Source organism: Rhinopithecus bieti, unplaced genomic scaffold (genome assembly GCF_001698545.2).
Source record: "Rhinopithecus bieti isolate Rb0 unplaced genomic scaffold, ASM169854v2 scaffold_1673, whole genome shotgun sequence".
In the NCBI taxonomy this organism is placed as follows: domain Eukaryota; kingdom Metazoa; phylum Chordata; class Mammalia; order Primates; family Cercopithecidae; genus Rhinopithecus; species Rhinopithecus bieti.
Genome location: NW_016804690.1, coordinates 8,784,541 through 8,806,438, shown reverse-complemented (window position 1 = coordinate 8,806,438; position 21,898 = coordinate 8,784,541). Strand labels below are relative to the sequence as shown.

The 21,898-nt window shown below is 33.6% G+C and overlaps 1 protein-coding gene across 1 annotated transcript in view; it reads right to left on the bottom strand.

Annotated features, from left to right (window-relative positions):
- Window positions 1-21,898, bottom strand: part of USH2A (usherin) — an 821,881-nt gene that overhangs the window by 471,540 nt on the left and 328,443 nt on the right. Inside the window, exons 21-22 of the mRNA XM_017870028.1 lie at window positions 9,455-9,585; window positions 1,401-1,527 (exon numbers count right to left, since the gene is read on the bottom strand). Of these exons, the coding sequence (XP_017725517.1) occupies window positions 1,401-1,527; window positions 9,455-9,585 (258 nt within the window). The remainder of the gene's footprint in view (window positions 1-1,400; window positions 1,528-9,454; window positions 9,586-21,898) is intronic.

Here is a 21,898-nt window from a genome sequence, read left to right as displayed (position 1 = left end):
TGGCTGTATAAATCTCTTCTTTTGAGAAGCGTCTGTTCATATCCTTTGTCCACTTTTTGATGGGGTTGTTTTTTTCTTGTAAATTTGTTTGAGTTCTTTGTAGATTTTGAATATTAGCCCTTTGTCAAATGAGTAGTTTGCAAAAATGTTCTCCCATTCTGTAGGTTGCCTGTTCACTCTGATGGTAGTTTCTTTTGCTGTGCAGAAACTCTTTAGTTTAATTAGATCCCATTTGTCAACTTTGGCTTTTGTTGCCATTGCTTTTGATGTTTTAGTCATGAAGTCCTTGCCCATGCCTATGTCCTGAATGGTATTGCCTAGGTTTTCTTCTAGGGTTTTTATGGTTTTAGGTCTAACATTTAAGTCTCCGATCCATCTTGAATTAATTTTTGTATAAGGTGTAAGGAAGGGATCCAGTGTCAGCTGTCTACATGTGGCTAGCCAGTTTTCCCAGCACCATTTATTAAATAGGGAATCCTTTCCCCATTTCTTGTTTTTGTCAGGTTTGTCGAAGATCAGATGGTTGTAGATGTGTGGTATTATTTCTGAGGGTTCTGTTCTGTTCCATTGGTCTATATCAGAGAGACCTTTCTTAACACACACACCCACACACACCCGCACATACACCCACACACAACTTTCCCTCTCATCTTGCTTTTTCATTCTCAGAATTTATCGCCACTTGATATTTGTTTAAATTTATTTTTTCTGTATTTTGCTGCCCCATTCCTGCCCAAAAATGTAAGTTTTACAGTGTTCTCTGTGCTCCTTGTATCCAGAGTGCCTAGAACAATACCTGAAACATAATAGGTACTGATTAAAATGATATATTTCCTGTATGATTTAATAAAAGCCTACATCATTATACGGGTACAGTGACACATATAATTACATAAATGTGGCAGATAGGGTAGGCTGGAGCAAAAACTAAAATGTGAAAAAAACAGGATGTGTGTCCCAAGAATGCTTCCTGTCAACTGTGTAAGTTAGGAAAAAATATTCGCTTTTTTTCTCAGCACTGGTTTCCTCATCTCCAAATGCAGGCAAAAACTGCTTTCCTCTACTTTCCTTGCTTTATGGAAGTCAAAAGTTACATGAGAGAACATAACTAAAGGCCCATGCAAATTGTAGAGAACTGTAAAAGACATAGGTAACTTAGACATAGGTGACTTCATTCTTTTCTTTCTTTTTTTTTTTTTTAACTAAAGACCTTCATGGATGAAAAACTGGTTGCCAGACTTCATCATTTTAGGAGCATCCCAAAGGCAAATTCAACAGCAATATAGATGAAATTGAGTAGAAATGATGGTGAAATAAGGATGTAGGAATATAAACAACAGAAAAGTATGGCAACACCAACATATCAACATGGCTATTTATACATATCAAAAATTACTTACCCATATATATCCCATCAAGAGTGATTTGGCCAAAAGCCTGATGCCTAATAGCAATTATTTCATGCCATTTTCCATCACTATATTGTTTACCATGATCATTAGTTGTAGTTACTTCCACTGGTGACCCCTTAAGGGAATAAATGAATAAATAAATGTTTATATACACATATCTACACATAAACACACACTTATATGTTTGTTATAAACCAATTTACAGGTTTCAAAATTATGATCCTGATACAAGCATGCTTACATTTCAAACAGAACTCAAAATTAAAGTTGATGTCTAGCATCATTTTGGCTTCCCTGTGATGTATTAATACTTCCCTGAGCACCACAGTGCACAGATCTGTAAAGGTCTCATCTTTGCAATAAGAATTTCTTACAAAACCACTTGCATTTTCTGATGAATATAGCTATTCATCAGAAAGGTAAAGAATTTTCTATTCTAAAATTTTAGACTTTACTTTTCATGGTGTAGATATGAAAAAGAAGAGAAGAATTTAAAACTAATAAAATCCCACTCAAAATGAGTTCTGCAGATAGAGAGATGTCAGACAAGTCATTCTTATCTTCACAAAACTATCAATAACAAACGGGAATGACATTCACCTTAAAAACTAGTCAGTTATGATACATTAAACATAAGGGTGGAGTTAAACATAATACACGATGCTTTGAAGTCAAAATCCAATATTTCTAGTTCTGGCTAAGGTAATCATATAATAGTTAAATATGTGTTCCTAAATGATAAGAGATAGGAAATGGCAGATATTAAGAACAGAGTTTAGCAAATAGGAGGTAATAATAATAATAATAATAATAAACAACAATAAACTGAGAAAGAGAAATAGAACAGATGCCTGCCATGTCACTACTTTCAAGAAAAGTAAACACTTTTCCAGTTTGTTATAGTAGCCTTGGTTACCTATAGTAACATTTTCAGTGTTAAGAGAATAAGACTAAGTGACAGATATCCCAACTTTGTCACCAACGGCTACTAGTACTACTATTAAAGAAAACTAAAACAGAAATTACTCTAAAACTTCTAAATGGGAATGAATTTTCTTCTTAATAAAGTTGATTTACTTAGCAAGAATAAATCTCATTCTATTAAAATCTTTAAAAATTAAAAAATAAGATTGGTTAAAATATTATCAAAACAGTTAATTAGCAGAAAATTTTACCAAACTCTAATAATTTTGCTATACAGTTTTTTTCAAAAAGAGAAAATAGATAATTGTTTGATGTAATGAAGCTGAAGATGTATATTGAAAAACATACAATGTTAATCGGACCATGTTTAGTATGATTTCTGTTTATCTTTCTCTGAAATGGCCTCTGTGATATAACATGTCCACTCTACACATTTAATTGGCTCCTGTCAGGCCTCATAAAGAGCTTGACAACATGTATGATATACAGAATTTCACGTTACCAAAGTTAAAAAAAAAAAAAAAGCTTTTAATTTCCCATGAGTATGAGTGGGTTGCCTCTCACATGGACAATATCCCAACTTTTACAGACAACTCCATCAGCTAGAAACATGACCATCTAGCAAGTTCTAGTCTTTGTATTTTTGCAGGCTGACTTTCTTTATATCTGTTTTGTCTACATACCCTTTTATTTTCTTCAACCCTATTCCAACATTTTAATATTTTACAAACACACATTTCATTATCGTAGTTTAATAATTAAAACCAGAACTGGTGTCGTGCCCAATTAATGTGCCCTGGTAGCATGCCCATTAGTTTTTCCATTAGTGAATTCAACAATACTAATGGGATTACTAGCATGGGATGCTAATTGGGCGTGACATAAGAAACTGGCTTACTTCTTAGCATACCCTTGCTAATGATGAAATTAATGAGCATTTTATTAAATGCTGTCTCATCAAAGTGTACTTAGTTAGCGTTAAAATTGTTACAAATGATGCTGCATTCTAAAGATCAGGTGTCTGAGTAAGTGGTTCTTCATATTTTGTTTGGCAACAATCTGAAGCATTAATAGTTCTCTACATCAGAAATCACATTTATTGGAGACAAATTCAAGTTCATTACCTACAGCCTCAGCATGCCAAACTCACTTTATACTTACAGCAATTTAGAATATCATTTTTTGAAGATTATTTTAAGATTACTTCCCCCACCAATGAAAAGGAAAGAAAAATTCTGTGATGACTTCTGGTGTCATATTATTCATGTTGTTCTTTCTATTTGGAACATATCAGACACATTCCACAGATGCTATTCGGAATTGTTTTAAAGCTTTCATTCTCACAGTTTCCTTCCAAGTAAAGCCAGAATATGATGTGAATTTCCTGTTAATGTCACTGAACATAGAATATTTAAGGGATTAACATGGATCATTACTGGTCACTAAAGTATTATCTGGTGAAGTATATTCAATTGAATTTAATTAAATGAAGAATGGAAAAATTATAGCTAATTGTTGGAGATAACAAAAAATACAGTAATTAAAAGTTGTAGTTAACTTTTTTTATTGTACCTTTTAACAATGGCAAATGTCCAGTTTGTAATATACAAACACATTTCTAATTTTATGTACTATGAAGAATCTCCCTTTCCCTAAATATTTATTCAATAGAATACCTTGGATAGTTGGATGACAAACCAAATACATTTTTATATCTATAGCTTCTATATTGTATTAAATTGCTATATAAGGATTTTATTACTGATTTTATTAAGAAATTTAAAAAAGAGCAAAGTACATGATGATTTCATGTTATTTTATAAATATGTGCTAGATAATTACTTTAAAATTTCTTGAAATTCTCTTCATAATTCAAAATTTAGCTATTTTGAACGAATTCAGTGAAAACAATTTAAAATAACCATCTTATTGTTTCCTGATAAAATCAAATTATCTGAAAACAGAGAAGTTTAAACAAGACTGGGCATGGTGGCTTATGTCTATAATCCTAGCACTTTGAGAGACCAAGGTGGAAGGATTGCTTGAGGCCAGGAGTTCGAGACCAACCTGAGCAAAACAGCAAGACATTTTTTCTAATTTTTTCAAAATAAAAAACAACAACAACTAAAGCTTTATGTAATCATCACAAGCTAGACGTTTTAACCCAGAAAAATGGATAATTTTCTTCAGTTATGAGTAGTAGTAGTATCTTACCAACCGTTTTTGAGTCAGTCAACCAGGTAATTTGTCAATGGTCATGTATTTACTGAGCATCTACTATGTTCCAAAGACTGTTCTAAGTCCTGAAGAAGTATCTGTGGACAAAACATTCATAGACTTTGCCCTCACTGGATCATGCAGTCTGATAAGAAAGACACACTAAGTACATAATTACTTGTGTCATGAGTATAGTAAAGTATTCACTAGATAATCTCATCCTCATTTAAAGATTAGAGGAGAAAAACGGGCTTAAAGTGGTACCCAAAGTATTTAAAATATAAATAAATGTAATGCCAATAGAAGGCATATGAAATAAACTTCTATACTTTTTTAAATCCAGGGTAGCTCTAACTTCATACAAGAAGGTGCACTGATATTACTTTGGAAAAGGAGAGCAAATAAGAGAAGAGTATTCAAAATTTTCGCCATCCCTCAGTTTTAACACTTCTTTGTCTAAAAATGAGTGGGGCTTTCATTATAAATTTAGCAAATATGTTTAGTACCTGCTTTAGAGTATAAATTCCTTGGAGGTAAGGAAAGACACAGTCCTTGCTAGCATGAGCTCATTGTTTCATATATAGTTAGCATCATGACCCATGAGCACTTAGTGTAATGCATCTGATTACATTTTCTCAGCTAGATCCCAAGGCCATCCTGCTCAACCCGTACCTTGTATTTTAAACAATAAATAAATTGTCACTTTCCTGAAAACTCAAGCAGCTTTTACCTTATGGAGAGATACTACTTCAGATAAAAATTTACTTACTAGACATCATTAAACCCTCCCCACTCCTTTAGCCCCCAACTTGGTTTTAGCAATTTTTTTTTGAGACAGGGTCTTGCTCTGTTGCCCAGGCTGAAGTGCAGTGGCTCAATCTCGGCTCACTGCAACCTCCACCTCCCAGGTTCAAGCAATTCTCTGCCTCAGTCTCCCGAGTAGCTGGGATTACAGGCACCTGCCACCACATCCAGCTAAGTTTTGTATTTTTAGTACAGACAGGGTTTCACCATCTTAACCAGGCTGGTCTTGAACTCCTGACCTCGTGATCCACCCAGCTCGGCCTCCCAAAGTGCTAGGATTACAGGCATGAGCCACCGCACCCAGCGGCTTTAATAATTTTATTAATACTTGGTGGGCACCTATGGACCATGTCTACAGCTTAGGGTTTGGCTACACAGGGTAGAGAGAGCAACTGGGAAAGCTAATAGCAGTGATGAGCACTCTAAGTAATTGTGTGAATGAGAAGGGTAAGGGGACAGAAATGAGGGGCAATGCCCTGTGAATGTTTCCCTGAACTCTGTTACCACGCTTTGCACCAGCCTGTCCAGGTGATCACCGTAAAGGAGATGAAAAAGATGAGACCTGCCAGATGAATTTCCTGGCAGCCATTCTCAGTTAAGCAGTTTGACCTCTTTACCCTCCTATCCTACAGAGTTTTAAGGTATCGCATCCTTTAGAAAAAGCAACACCACATGTCAAAAGAGATGGCAATCATGCTTCAGATTTGGGGAAATCATTTTTGGATTAATTCTCTGATGACTGTTCCATGTTTGGTAGGGGGTGACTATAAATACTCAAAATCTGTGATGAACAACCAATGGCCAGAATTCCAATGAGTGTCATTCTGTTCATTTCTGTGTTCCCAGTGCATAACTGTGAAGTCCAATAAATTCTTAGCAAAATTTCATTGAATAAAATAATTCAGTGCTATTCAAATAATTGAATTCAGTGCTAGTTCTATCCCTAAACCACTCTATGACCCTAGTTAAGCCACTTCATCTAAAGCATGGATGAAAACAATGTCAACCTCAAGGGGCTACTTCAAGAATGAAATGAGATCATTCATGGGAACCCACTTTGTATACTTTAACGCTCTATAAATAAGTGTCCCGTGATTCGTTTTTCTCCATCTGGCTTCTTCTTAAATATCTCCAGATACTAACTGGTTAAAGGGGAAAAGCCAGATTTTTCTTTCTCACTAACAGTCTTCTATTTTACTGTACTCTCCCCTTTCTTTTCTGATTTTGTTGATTTTTTTAACTTAGCATTTGCTCTCCTTTCTAAACTTGTTAATTTGGATGTCCTGCAGAACACTTTTTTATTAGTAGTAACTAACTTAATTTTTCTATAACATTTAAAATCAAACATTTGCCCTATTTATTTTAAGAAAACAAAACATCAGTATAACCTATTCCCTTATTCCACCCACACCCCACCACTCAGCTGATACCTTCAGAACTTTTAATTCACTCATTTTTCCTCTCCTTCAATTCTTACTAATTTTAGCAACAAATGATTATTCACGGTTTTTTTTTTCTTGCCCTTGCTATACTTCTCTTCTATTTCAAAGATTCTTATTTGTCACTGTAAAACAGAGTTCTAGTCACTCTATCATTAAATATTTAGGCATAGCTTAATATTGCTAGATTTATTATTCACTGATGCTTCTTCTTTTTATATTTCTGACTCTGTTATTTTTCCTTTTGGCTAGATTACTTACTGAAGTATTTCTTTCAGTGAACAGTGCACAGATGGATTTTTTCTGAATTTATGAATATCAACAGCCATATTTCTTTCATGTTGAAAAGTAGTATAGCATTGTAGCTAAAATCATGGTCTTTGGAGCTCAGTTGCTTGTGTTTATAACCTGGCTTGGTCACTTATTAGGGTTGTGACTCGGGGAAAATTAACTTACCTGTGACCCAGATTCCTCACCTGTAAAATGGGTTTATTAAGAGTATCTACCTCATAGAGTTGTTGAAAAGTTGAAATGAGTTTATGTGCGTGTGTAGGTGTGTGTGTGTATGGGTATATGTGTCTATGAAAATGTATAAATTTACATATAGAGAGAGCACTTACAATAATGCCTGGCACAAAGAGGTCTCACAGAAGTATTAACTTTGCTTAATCTTGACAGGAAATTGATGAGTCTTTTCAGTGGATATATACTAAATTCCCTCTTAAGTCAGATATTCTCTCCTATTTTTGTTTCTCATTTTATGTTATCCCTGTTTTTCTCGAGCATGTGCTTTTTGTTCTCCTTCTGAATCGCTTCTTAGTGACAGTAGTTGTATCCATCTTTCTTGTTTGTGTCACATTTTTATTATGTATTTTGAGAGATTTCTTCAACTTAATCTTCTGACCTACTAATCTGAGGCTCAAAGTGTCTCTCCTCTAATTAATCTACTTAAAGTTTTCAAATAAAAAATAATATTTCCTTTATGTAATTGAATCAACTTCAGCTGATTCTTTTTTTATTTTTTTCAGTTGCCATCTGTCTTGCCTTCTGCGATAGCTGCTGCTTCCTCCTTTCCCTCTGGCTGCGGGATCTGCTTAGGTGTGATGCTATTTCCTTTTGCTTACTCACTGCCCACCTGCTGGCATCCTTTAAGAAGCTGCCTTACAAGGGGACACTCAGAAATCTTTGTGTCTGAGGACCTACAGTGCACCAGCCAGGGAGTTAGCGGGCCTCTATCAAGTCATGAGGAAGGAGCCTTTCTGCTCCTGGTTCTTCAACTGGCCACTGTGTGGCTCTCTCAGCTTCATAAAGCAGGGGGACCTTGGCCTGCTTTTTGAGGCTGGTAGGGTCCTCAGATACACTTGGTACAATAGGCCCTGCCTTTCCTCTCTAAGGTCAATGGATCTCCGGGGCACATGAGGCTGAGATCCTCAGCCACATTACTTAGTCCATGATCCTAGATGCAACTTGGATCCAAGGGTGAACGTTGTGCCTGCTTTATCAATAAAACGTAAAACGTTTATTTGGTAAGCACATCAGTTTTAAGTTGAAGAACTAAGAAAATGGAAAGCTAATATCTTTTACTTAGTCTTACTCATTTCTCAACTACTCACATGCCTAATACAATACCTAATATCAAATGCTCACTGATATTTGTTTAACTCAAGTGAAGACAACTGTTCAGTGCTTTCCCAGCACCCTTAGGAAAAATTCAAATCCTCACATTCGCTTAGAAGGCCTTAAATGACTTGGTTTCTACATAGCTTTTCAATCTTCAACCTTTCCCTTTGTCTCTGTTCCCAACTATATCAGATTCATCTCAGTGTACTAAATGTGCCATGCTCTCATCCACCTCAGGCACTTAATATTTGCTATTTCCTTAACATTTGTTGCTCACTTTGCCTGGAAACTTTATGTTCAGCACCTTCCCAGGTGGGGATCAGTATCTCCCCTGTACTGCGCCACCTGAAATATGCACCCTCAAATACAGACGTATGCTCTTGTTCTGACCAATTTTTCTTCATTGATTTGTATCTCAGTTAAATATCACATTTCCAGAGAAAATTGACAACTCACAAAACAATTTATTTATTTTTGTTCCTATAATACATAGCATCCTAAATCTTTATTTTGATATAATTTATAAACATTTTAAATTGATTATTTTACCAAATCCTTTGCAGAATTTTTTCACAGGGGCGTGGTCATATTTAACTTTTAAACTATGGTAGTCTGCAACACCCAGCACAATAGTACCTGATAGCCACTTAAATATTTGCTGGTGAAACAATGAAAAAAGAAAGACACGGAAGGATGAAAAGGGGACATGATTTTTTTGCTGTTAAGAAAAATAAAAATAAAGCTGTTTAAATTTATTTAAAAGTTTTAATCTTCATTATAAGGTGGCATTTTGGTTGTTAAGCACATAGATTCTCAGTCGGACCATGATGGTTTAAAAGTTAACTCAGCTATTTTAGCTGAGGGCAAGTCACATTACTTTTGTAAGTTTCATTTTCTTGATTGGCAAAATGGGGATAATAATAGTACCTACCTTACAAGGTTTGAATGAAGTTTCAGTGTGAAAACAGAAGCATTTACCTCAGTACCGGGCACATACTAAATTCTCAAAAATATTAACTTTTATGAGTACTCATTTACCTGAGGATCAAAAAGAAAATAAAGACGTCCCTTCTTCAACTGGAGTGCAAAATACTCTTCCTGATTGCCAGGTGATGCTGCAAAGACAATCAAACCTTCAGGCACTTTTGTTCGAAAGCTGGCCTTAATGCCTGGTAAGACAAGTGTGATCAGCAAATCAGTGCTGGGGTTTTGTTGATTCTTTCTGATAAATGTACATTTACTTTCATTACTATTTATGATGTAGTGAGTACAGTCAGGAAGTTATACACAGCAATGTACTGGCATGGTCTAAGCCATTTGGTTTCAAATATATCCCATTTTAAATGCCAATCAGTACTTGGAAACTTATGCCTGTTTTCCTGCTAATCAATATATAATGAAGTTTAAATTTATGCAAAACTCATCAACCTAAAAAGACATATTGTCAACCCAAAATTGGATACTCAGAGTATCAACGTGAAAACATGATCAGAGAGTCATAAAAATAAATGGGTTTTGACACGAGTGAAAGAAACACAGAGGATCTTGCTTAAAATATTTATGAAGTTCAAATAATCAGTTCAGTAATAGAAGTTAATATTGGAAAGACCTGCCATGAAGTGGCCTATAGAGGTAATTTCCTGAAACACCATCCTATAACCAAATGGTTTGCAGCCTTCAGAATTCTGGGATCTTTACTGACCTTTCAGAGCACATACCAGCCCTGCATAGGATATATAATGCTCTGTTCTCATAGAAATTTCCACAGCTTAGGAAGCAGGGGCAACATGCAACAGCCCTATGAATGATGCCTTCCCCTTACCATCACATGTCCCCATCTCCAGTTCTCTGAATGATGTCTTACCCCTACCATTACATGTCCCCATCACCAGTCATATGAATGATGCCTTTCCCCTACCATTACATGGCCCCATCTCCACTCAGTATCTCACGTACTCAACACATACTATGGAGCTCTTGCCATGTGTAAGGCTTTTTGCTTAATGTATTAAAACTGGTAAGAGACACAATCTCTGTTTTCAAAGAATTTCCAGTGTCGTTGAAAATATTAAATGCATATGTCTTAATAAATTATCCTGTGAGAATCAAATAAGAGCTCAAGACCATATATGAAAATCAAATAACATCTCAAGAACACAATAGTGAATAATGAATGAATACTGATTTAAGTAAAAATACAGTCAGCCAGGATAATAAAAATTTAAAGGAAGGAGATCTTCCTTCAGGCTGAGCTGGTAACCAAAAGTCCTGCATATGTGGGTGGTGGTGGACTCAGGTTCAATAGACATCAACTACCCCAGAAACCATGTCTTAAGAGAAAAACTTTAGCTAGGATTTGAAGGCAGGAAAGCAGATATCATTTGGTGAACATTGGACTGTCGTTTTTTCAACATACATCTGTGGAACACTAACATTTGTTGAACTCTGCTACACGGTAAAGAAGAAAAACTAATAAGCCCATAACTGACACTGAGTTCTAGTTGAGAAAAAAGACACTAAAAAAAAAAAAAAAAAAAAAAAAAAAAACTGTAATGTGATGTGGTCAATGGTATAGGGATATATACAAAATACCTGATTAAAAGAAATTGAGGACAGTTTTAGAGAATATAATACTTCAGCTTGTTTTCAGAGAATATGAAGGATTTGGTGGGGATTGTACAAAGGCCTAGAGGTATGGAAAGTTTGAGGAAGGCTGGCTGTGAAGGAGGGAATTAGATAAATCTGGTGAAATAGGTGAGACCCCACATCTGTACAATATGGATTGAGAAGTTTGTATAGAAGACAAAGATGAAAAAGAATGTTGTGTTCTAAGTTATTTTGAGAGTACCCTTCCTTTAGTCACAGCAAAGGTTAAGTTTAGGATACAGGCTTTAGACTTTCCAAGAAGGCAAATCAAATTTATCCTGGCCTTCTTGACTTCTTCATCTCCATCTTCTACGTTTTATGCTCTTGGTCATTTTCAACAAACTTGACCTAGTGATTTTTATATCTCATTGTTACAGACTCTCTTATTCTCTTACTCTGGCCTGCTTGAACATTGTGTTCTTGCTGTCAGATTAAGGACGCGGTCCTTCCTGGCAACTCTTCCACTTCACAGAATAGAATTGTTTGCCCCAACAAATTGCTTTTCAGTAGTCAAACTCACCTGGACTCCTACTACTAGGAGTATTGTTCTCTAGATGTATTGTTCTCTCTCATCTCCCCTAATAAGTGCGCTGAAATGATTGAGCCACCCATTTGAAACTTATCCCATAAATTAATGGAAGAAATTAAAATTTGAGTGGAGAGCAGGAACAGGATTTTCAAAATTGAGACTAAGGCAACAAAATTGATGATGAAATGTAGAGAGGAGACATAACTTAGTTACACAGAAAAGAGGTGAGTGCTGTGCTTTGGGAGAATAAGACAAGGACAGACAAGTAACTGAATTAATAATTGAAAGGATAAACTCTATACATTTCAGGAAAGGCACATTAAGTCATATTGATATGAGGTGATGGTGTGGGGCGAAATGGTCCATTCTTTTCACCAATTATTGAAGAAAATGGAGTATTAATAACAGAAATAGAAATGTCAGGTAAGGAAGGAAATCTGGGGTTAGGAATTATCTTTAGTTTTAGGCCTACTGAACTTATGATGCAGAAAACTCTATCTGCCATTTGGAAATGAGAATCTAAATCTCAGAAGAGAAGATGGTGCTAGGAAAATAAATTGGCAATCACCTATCAAAAGCCATGTCTAAGAGACAGATTATAGAGAAAGAACAAGAGCCTTTAATGGAAATGTCCACATTTAAGAAAAGAAAAAAAAATAAGGGCGAGAATAAAGTTAGATCAAGATAATATTGTAAAATGGAAGCCTAGATAGGAGGGAACTTTAAGGAGGCAAAGTTAGTTAACTGTGTAAACACTTCCAATAGGTCCAGAATAATTACAACTGAAGAAAAGCTTATGGAGCCGGTAATGACATAATCTTTTTCAGTTGAGTAGAATGGTCAGACTCTTGACTGTTGGGTGATAAGGACTGAGGAAATGAATGAGCAGAAGGTGGTTACAGAACATGAATTAGAAGAATCTGATAGAGAAAGAAATGGGAAACACAGAAATTAATTATTAGGGTAAACCAGGGAGATAAAAGAAGGAAACATCTACCAGCAGAAACATAGACATAAAGTCTGGTCTACAACCTGAGCAGAAAACAATTATATTTCTACCAACTCTTTTCTTCACTTAAGCTTTTCTCCTTGTGGTTCAGAGTAACACTACTTGGGAAATCTTATCTTTCTGTCACCATTTTTATGTGATATTTGGTATCATACATTATAATAAAACCTATTCCTATAAAATTACACAGCTTGAGGTTATTTCACAAAAATAGCTATAATTTGAAACATGAAGATAGCAAAACTCTCTACCAGTGTGTTGGAGTCATCTATGTGACAGTAGAGAGGAGAATAAAAGCAAGGAATTGGGTGTTGGGAAGATACCAATAATTGCTCAATCTGGGAAGACAACTACTTGTCTTTAATTCAAGAGAAATCTGACGAATGAAAATAAATCAGTAAGAATTACAGGAATATTTAGACAAGATATACTTGGGAATCTCATAAAAATTATGCACTATTTAAGAAATATGCAAGTGCATGTGTTTTTCTAAAATATATTATTTAATTTTCAAGTTTTATGCTTATATGAGAAAATGCACTGCTAGTGCAACTAAAATATAATACTTTACACAGATCGAGGAAAATTTCTTATAAGAAGGGAAGCTATAGTATAAAAAAAGGCAATTGGATTTGATGGTGTATGTGAGACTTTCCCACAGCTTTTTCAAATAATTTAATCTTCTCATTTTTCTCTTTACATTGTCAAAATAAATAATGAATGATTGTCTTTTGCGCAAACTCTATGATGAAATTAAAAATGCACACGTTCACTGAAACATCATATTCTTGACAATTAGATAATTATTGCCATAGATATAGATAAATTCTATCTTTTGAGCCAAATGCTGAAACCATGTAATCAATTATTTAAATGAACTAAATATAAAAAGAATATATTTAAATACAAACATAATCTTTTAATTAACATATAAAACATTTTAAAGAAAATATTATTGACTCTACCGTGAGACAGAGTGGTAACATGCATAACTACTCCAAATTATTAGCACTCTCTTTTCCTATGAGAAGATTATGTATTTACAGATTCCTAACTATTGACTTAGCCTTGTGTTGGCCAAAGAAATGAAAGTGGACATGTGGTGTGCACAGGAGAGCAGAAATTTTAATACAGCTGTGTAGTTGAGCTTGTCTTCCTCTCTGCCTCTTGAATGTGTTTTCATCCCAGGACCAGGAATAAGAAGAGTTGTGGATCACAGCCCAGCAGTGCCAAAATATTTTTTGCTTTTAATGTTTGTGTTCAGCTGAAGCACTGACTAAAATGGGCAGACAAGTGAAAATTGTATTTTTCTCACTTGCTGAAATTTAGATTTTAATTTTCAAAAAATGAGACAGAAAGGAAATGTTCTAAAGTTCAGTTTTTTGTTTCTAGTGTTTAAATAATACAGCCATTTCATGCATCTCTATATTCATTCATTCAAGAAATATTTAAGGAATACATACTTTTTACAAATGGTATACATGAGATGTGTAAAATAAACTTACATCCATGGCCTAACATTCTAACAATATACAAAATCCAAGTTCTACATGGAAATATTTAACTTTCAAGTAAGAGAGTTTACAAGTTTAAAATTTAATCATAAAAATCATACACTGTTGGGGCCATGGATTAGGCAAATAATTGTTAAACAGTAAATGTGAAGCTATAACATAAAGGGAAAACTTGATAAATTAGACCATGTTAGAATTAGCAACTTTTGGCTAGCAAAAAGTAGGAATAAGAGAATGAAAAGACAAACGATATAGTGAGAGAAGATATTTGCAATACATATATCGGATACCAAGATACATAGCCAGAAAAAACATATGAAAAAGATGGTCGCTATCATTAGTCATCTGAGAAATGCAAAATGAAATGCAATACCACTAAATATCCATTAGAATGGCTAAAATGAAAAGGAAACACAAAGTGTAGCCAAATATGTACAACTACACGTATATATTACATATAACTATATTTTATATAGAATATTAAATAAATAAGTAAAATGTTAAATTTATAATATATAATGTAATAATACTATACATGCAGTATTCATAAACTACTAGTTGGAGTGTACAACCTCTTTTAAAAACTGACAATATTTATTAAGTTATCCTTGTGGACCGGCCGCGGTGGCTCACGCCTGTAATCCCAACAATTTGGGAGGCCGAGGTGGGCGGATCACGAGGTCAGGAGATCGAGACCATCCTGGATAACACGGTGAAACCCCGTCTCTATTAAAATACAAAAAATTAGCCAGGCGTGGTGGCAGGCACCTGTAGTCCCAGCTACTCTGGAGGCTGAGACAGGAGAATGGCGTGAACCCAGGGGGCGGAGCTTGCAGTGAGCCGAGACGTGCCACTGCACCCCAGCCTGGGCAACAGAGCGAGACTCCTTCTCAAAAAAAAAAGAAAAAAAAGCTATCCTTGTATCTTTTGATATGTGTATCTTTTTATCCAACCGTTCTACTCTTGGATCCATATCCAGCCCCACCCAAATGCATAGGGTCAAAAGATACACAAGTATGTTTATAGCAAGACCTTTAATTACACCTTCAAACTGAAACATACACACGTCACTCAACTGTACAAACGAATATAGCAATGAGAATGAACAACTATATACATGAATCTCACAAATATGGATTGTGTAAGAGACACTAAGAACACAGGAATATATACTGTATGATCTCATTTATATCAAGTTCAAAACCAGACAAAAATCCATCTATGATGTTAGAAGTCAGGATAGAGGTAATCCTGGCTGAGATTTAGAAAGGGCACAAGGCAGGCCCACTGGGGGCCCTGTAGTCTTCTATTTGTACTGTGGGTGCTGGGTACTCAGGGCTGTCCAGGTTATAAAAATGAGTCAACCTGTACATTGCTACTTTTGCACTTTTCTGTATGTGTGTTAGACTTCAACACAAATATTTTCAAAAACCAAATGTGTCTCTCTTGAACTAAGAAATGTAAAAAGCCATCCAAAAGCCTTTATTCTAGTCAACTTAACTTTGTTATTGCAGATACAGGAAAATGTAAGACATTTCAAAATGATTGGAAATTGTCAAGTAATAGCCATACAAAGGTATTGTAAGAACAAAAAGAAATCAAGAACTAATACATTTCAGCTGATGAAAATTTTGCCTTCCAAAATCCAAATCGAGAGAAGGAACCTGAAATATAAGTTCCTAGTATGAATGAAAAGCTGCTAAAAGTTACTATAAATTGTTTAAATCTTTGATCAGAAATTTAAATTCTTAGAATTGACATGTAGAATATATTAAAAAATCCTACAACTCAATAAAAAGCCAAGCAACCCAACGGAAAATGAGCAAAACGTCTAAACAATCACTTGACTAAAAATTCTGATATGCAAATAACCAAGGCTCACAAGAAAGATGTTCTGTGTCATCATTCATCGGGGAAATGCAAATTAAAACTACTATGAGACACATCTCCATACCCACTAGAATGGCTAAAATTAAAAACACCAAATTCTGATGAACAGGTGATGCAATGAAAACTCTCATACATTCCTAATGTAAATGCAAAACTAAACAATCATTTTGGAAAACTGCTTGGCATATTCTAAGTTAAACATATACCTAGCCTAATCGGGTCTTTGACTTACCTTTTCATTTTCTTAATATTTTTGATGAAGTTGAATTTATCATTTGTTAATGGTTAGCGCTTTGTTTGTACCTTGTCTGAGAAATCTTTACCAACACCAAGATGATCAAGATATTTTCTCATTTTTCTTCTAGAAGCTTTATAATTTCAGCTTTTATTTATTAGGTCTATGAATCCATCTCAAATTAAATTGTATGAATGATGTGAGGTGGGGGTCAGGCTTTATTATTATTTTTGACTACTGCACACTATACAATACTATTTGTTGAAAAGATTGTATTCTCCCCATTGAATTGCCTTAGCTCCCTCAAATTTTAATTGACATTGGAAGTCTGAGTCTATTTCTGATTAAATTGCCAGTACTTACACAAATACTATAAAGCCTGAATTATTATGGCTTTATTTTAAATCTTGAAATAAGATGACTAAGTTGGTCAATTTTTAAATACTTTATTCAGTAGTATTTTGGATATTCCAGGTCTCTGCATATTCTTTCAACTTGTAGAATCAACTTGGGAATTTCTTCATAAAAAACTTGCTTGAATTTTGATTGGAATTACATTAAATGAATAAATAGACCAGGAAAATGGCTATTTTAACAATATCTTGTTTTTCATCCACAAACATGATAAATCTTCATCTATTTAGGTTTACATTGATTTTCTAAGTTATGTTTTATAGCTTTGACTATACAAATATTTCCATTTATTTTGTTAAATTTAAGTGGTTTTTTGAAAATTCTTTTAAATCCAATTTTATTTGTTTAACTTGTTTATTGTTAGTGTATGTTCAATTAATTTTATTTATATTAATGTTGTATTCTGCAATCTTTCTAAGTTCATTTATTAGTTTTAACACTTTTTTGAGGATTGTTTAAAGCATTTACATACAAAATTATGTCGATGACAAATAAATACATTTTCTTTTCCTTTTCAATATTTATGACTTTTATGTTATTGTATTGTTTTAGCAGTGGCTAAAACTAAAGGTAAAGTTTGAACGAAAACTTGATCCCTATCTGAAAAGCAAAACATGCACTATTTCACACACACACACACACACACACACACACACACACACACACACACACACACACATATATATGGCCTGTTTTATGGCCCAGCATATTAGCATATTAGCTGTAGAATATTTGTAGTGTACGTTTCATATATACATATATATACACACACACACGTATACACACACATATATATGTTTATATATTCTGTAGAATATTTGTAGTGGTCCTTTATCTCTCCTGTACTTAGTTTGCTGAAAGTTTTCTTTATGAGTAGGTATAAAATTTTGTGAAATATTTTCCAACTCTATTGAGATAATATGATATTTTTCTATACTATTACCTCTATTAATGTGATAAATCATATTGATAGATTTTTTAAACTAATCCAAAATATTTCTCTCTCTCTCTTCCTCTCCTGTTCTCTCTCCTCCTCCTTCTCTCCCCTTACCACTCTCCAGTCCCCAACACCCATCATTCTTGCAAATCAGTTCTGGGCTTTGGTTTCTGTTTCTATTTCATTGATACCCAATTTTGTCTTAATTTTTTAAATTTCTTATTACTTTGGACTTAATTTGTTCTTTTTTGACTATTTTAAGAAGCTTAGGAAAGTTTGGGCTTTTTTCTTCTAAGATAACCATTTAACCTATACATTTCTCTCCAGGCATTACTTGAGGTACATTCCAAAAACCTCATGTTATACTTTATTTTTTAATTGTTAAAAAAAAATCCCTTTTTCTTAATTGGTAGGGCATTTAGAAATGTGTTAATTTGAAGCACTTAGAAAATTTCCAGACAGCATTCTCAGATTGATTTCTAATTTAATTCTATGTAAACAGAGAATATACTCTGACTTCAACTTTTGAAATGTATTAAGACTCTTTTATGGCCCAGTATATTAGCTGTAGAATATTTGTAGTGGACATACTTTCAAATGTACATACTTTCCACGTACATTTGAAAAACAATAGCCATTTTCCAGTTTTGTATAAAATGTACAATAACTATCACTTAAGTTTGTTGATAGTGTGTTTGATTTTCTGTATTTTACCGATTTTATCAACTTCTTTTATTAAGTACTAAGAAAGTCATTTAAAAATCTTGAGGTATGGGAGAGAATTTGTCTGTTTTGTCCTTTAGTTTGTAAACTTCTGCTTTATGTATTTTGAAACTCTATTACTACATATAAGCACATTTAGGATAATTTCTTCTTAATCAATTGACTATCATTACAAAATGTCTATTTAGTAATATTACTGGTCTTAAAGGTTATTTTGGCTGATATAAATATCACCACTACCATTTTCTTATGATAAGTGTTTCATGGTTTATTTTTTCCATCCTTTTACTTTTAAGCTATTTATGTTTTTGTACTTAAAGTGTGTTTCTTGTACACACTTTATGAGTCTTGCTCATTTAGCCAGGTTAATAAGCTATTCTTTTTTATTACTGTTATGTGCATTTATATTCAACATAATTAATATGTTTCTAACTTAATTTTACCATCTTGCTATTTGAATTCTCTCTTTTCTTTCTTCTTCTTCCTCCTCTTCTTCTTCTTCTTCTTCTTCTTCTTCTTCTTCTTCTTCTTCTTCTTCTTCTTCTTCTTCTTCTTCTTTTTGCATTTGCTCTTTGCTCCTTTGCTGTGCCTTCCCTATCTTGTCATGGATTAGAGGAGTTACCTTAACATTCCATTTTGCTACCTTTTTCATCTCCCTGGCTAGACTTTTTAAAACGGCTCTCTAAGGATCATCATATGCATTCTTAACTCGCGTACTATCACAAATTAACATCATACAACTTCACATATAAGAGTCTTACAGCAACATACTTCCATTTACTCTTGTCCAATTATTTGTACTATTTTTCATACAGTTTAATTTCATATATGTTGTAAACTGCAGAATATATTTAAATTTCTTGTTTTCACTAATCAAATGTCTTCAAAAGAATTTTTAATAATATTTTCTGTTTATTCATATTTTAAATTTCCATTTTCCTTCATCCTTTCCTCACATTTATTATTGGTTTTTTTTTAGCCTAAAAATGTTTTAGCACTTCTTGTAATGCAAGACTATTAATGGTATAGTAACTCATTTTTTTAATCTAAAATGTCTTTCAAATTATTTTGAACAATATGAATAACAGTGAAATTCTCAAATTTCACTGAATATAGAATTGAGATTGGTGTTTTAAAGTTTCTAAAGATACTCTATTATCTTCTAGCCTCAATTATTTTTGACGAAATGTTAGCATTCATTCCTTTCATTGTTCTCTTCTATGCAGCGTCTTTTCCCTTTTCTCTAGTTGAGTTTAAGGTTTTTATTTCCTTAATCTTTATTTTAGTAATTGGACTGTGAGTATATAATATGGGGTTATAGTATATTTGTTCTAATTGGAATTCATTGAGCCTCTTGCATTTTTAGGTTGTTCCATCATCAGATTTGAATATTTAGCATCAGTTATTTCTTCAAATATTTTTCTGCCTATTTCTTCTTCCTGGAACCCACATCTCCATGCATGTTAAATCTCCTGATACTATTCCACATGTTATCGATCTGTTTATTTTTTACAACCTATTTTTCTCTTTATTTTTGTTTGATTACTTCATAATGGTATGTGTTTACATTCATTAATCTTTTATTCTGCACTGACCAATTTGCTATTATACTTATCCAATAAAATTTTTATTGTAAATTTATACTTTTCAGATCTGGAATTTCCATTTTGTTTCTTCTTAGAGCTATCATTTATCTCTTAAAATATTTTATCTTTTCACCCATTATATGAATTTTACCTTTTTAAAAAAATGTTTACAATATTTGCTTTAAATTATTTGCTTTCTCATTACAGTAATTTGGCAATCTGTGGATATATTTCTACTGACTATGCAGAACTGAAGTTGAGCTTTAATTATATTTAGTTCACCTGTGTTTAGCTCAACCTTCAACCATTGGCGATGCCACCTTTTGGATCTTATCCATATTTGAGCTAGCAGGGGACTTGACTGGGATTATAAATATTTTTGGTTCATATTTGGATTAAATTTCTTCATAATTCTGGAATCCAGTCATGGCAAGATTTCATAGAAATCCACTTCTAGGGCCTCTTCAACTGACATCTTGGCAAAATTCAATTGTGGAGGATAATAGTGGAACCTGGGGCTGAGCTACTTGCTTTGGCATTTAGACTTCTAGATTTCATTTCATCTTACTAGGCCACATTGTTGTCTAAGGGTCTATGGTTTCCCCTTGACCTTTACAATTCTCCCCATCTACAGTAGCATACTCCTCCACTATCTGAACAAGTGCTTAGCCTCAGATATGGAAACTGCCACAGCACTCTGATCACCTATGATGCACTTATTTCTTCCTAAAATTCAGTTCAGCCAGGGTTTTCTACATTGCTTCTCCTTGATAGCCTCATAGACAGCGATATTTACTTAGTCTGGTGTTTCTTGTTGTTACCATGAAAGTGAAGTTCTTTCTCACTCTTCTACATCTCAGTTTGAAACAGAAGTTTCTAATTACTTTATGAGTAATTTTGTGAGAACATGAATGCAATTGTTTTATATATATTTCTCTTGACTCCAGTCAATTTGTAGATTGTTCAACTGGTTCTATATTTTCAATGGATTATCTTGGATTTTATAGGAAATATTATCAGAAAATAATAATAATCTGATCAATTTATGTTCAACTTTTAAACTCCTATTTCTTGTTGCATTAATTGGACCTCTGCAACAGTGATAAGTGACAGCAGTGATAAATTCTTCTCTTTTTAATGCTATTTTATGTTTTGTAAAATTTGATATATTTATCTACATATTTGTACAATTGTCTAATCATCTCCATATTCAAGATTTTTTTCTTGTAAATTCTGAATCTCTCTTACTTAAAAATATACCTGTATTTTCCAAATTATTCTTCATAGAGATGATTATATTCTCTTAAGAATTTTCAAAATTTAGGATAGCCTTTAAGCCAGACATTTTCTCTTTTTAGCCTTCAATAACAAAGTTAACAATTTTTTACTTTAGGAACAGATATTAATCCATGGGTTTAGAAAAGTCAATCAAGTATTATATGATGTTAAAATAACAAAACAAAACAAAACAAAACCCAGCCAGGCACAGTTGCATATGCCTATAGTCTCAGTTATTTGGGAACCCAAGGCAGGAGGATGGCTTGAACCAAGGACTTTGAGTCCAGCCTGGGCAAGATAGTGATATAGTGGGACCCTGTCTCTAAAACAAAACAAAACAAAACAAAAACTAACAACAAATACTAGTTGACTTTTAGCAGGAATTTTAAAATAAATGATTAATGAAAGGAAGAAATGAAAACATCAACCTACTTTAAAATATAAAACTAGAGAAAAAAAAGTAGACAATAACTTAAAGATACATTAGTTCCATTAACTTGCCTTTGCTTTCACCAAAATACATGTTTGCTCTGAATAATAAAGATAAACAAGAAAGGCATAATACTTATTTTAAGGCAAACCCGTCCTATAGTAGTAGAAGTATTTGTATTCAAATGAGTACAAAATACTATAAAGACCCAGTACACGAGGGATATGTAATCTACAGGTATAAAATAGCAAAAAAGTGATGAGTTTTGTTGAAATGAGAACAAAATGATAT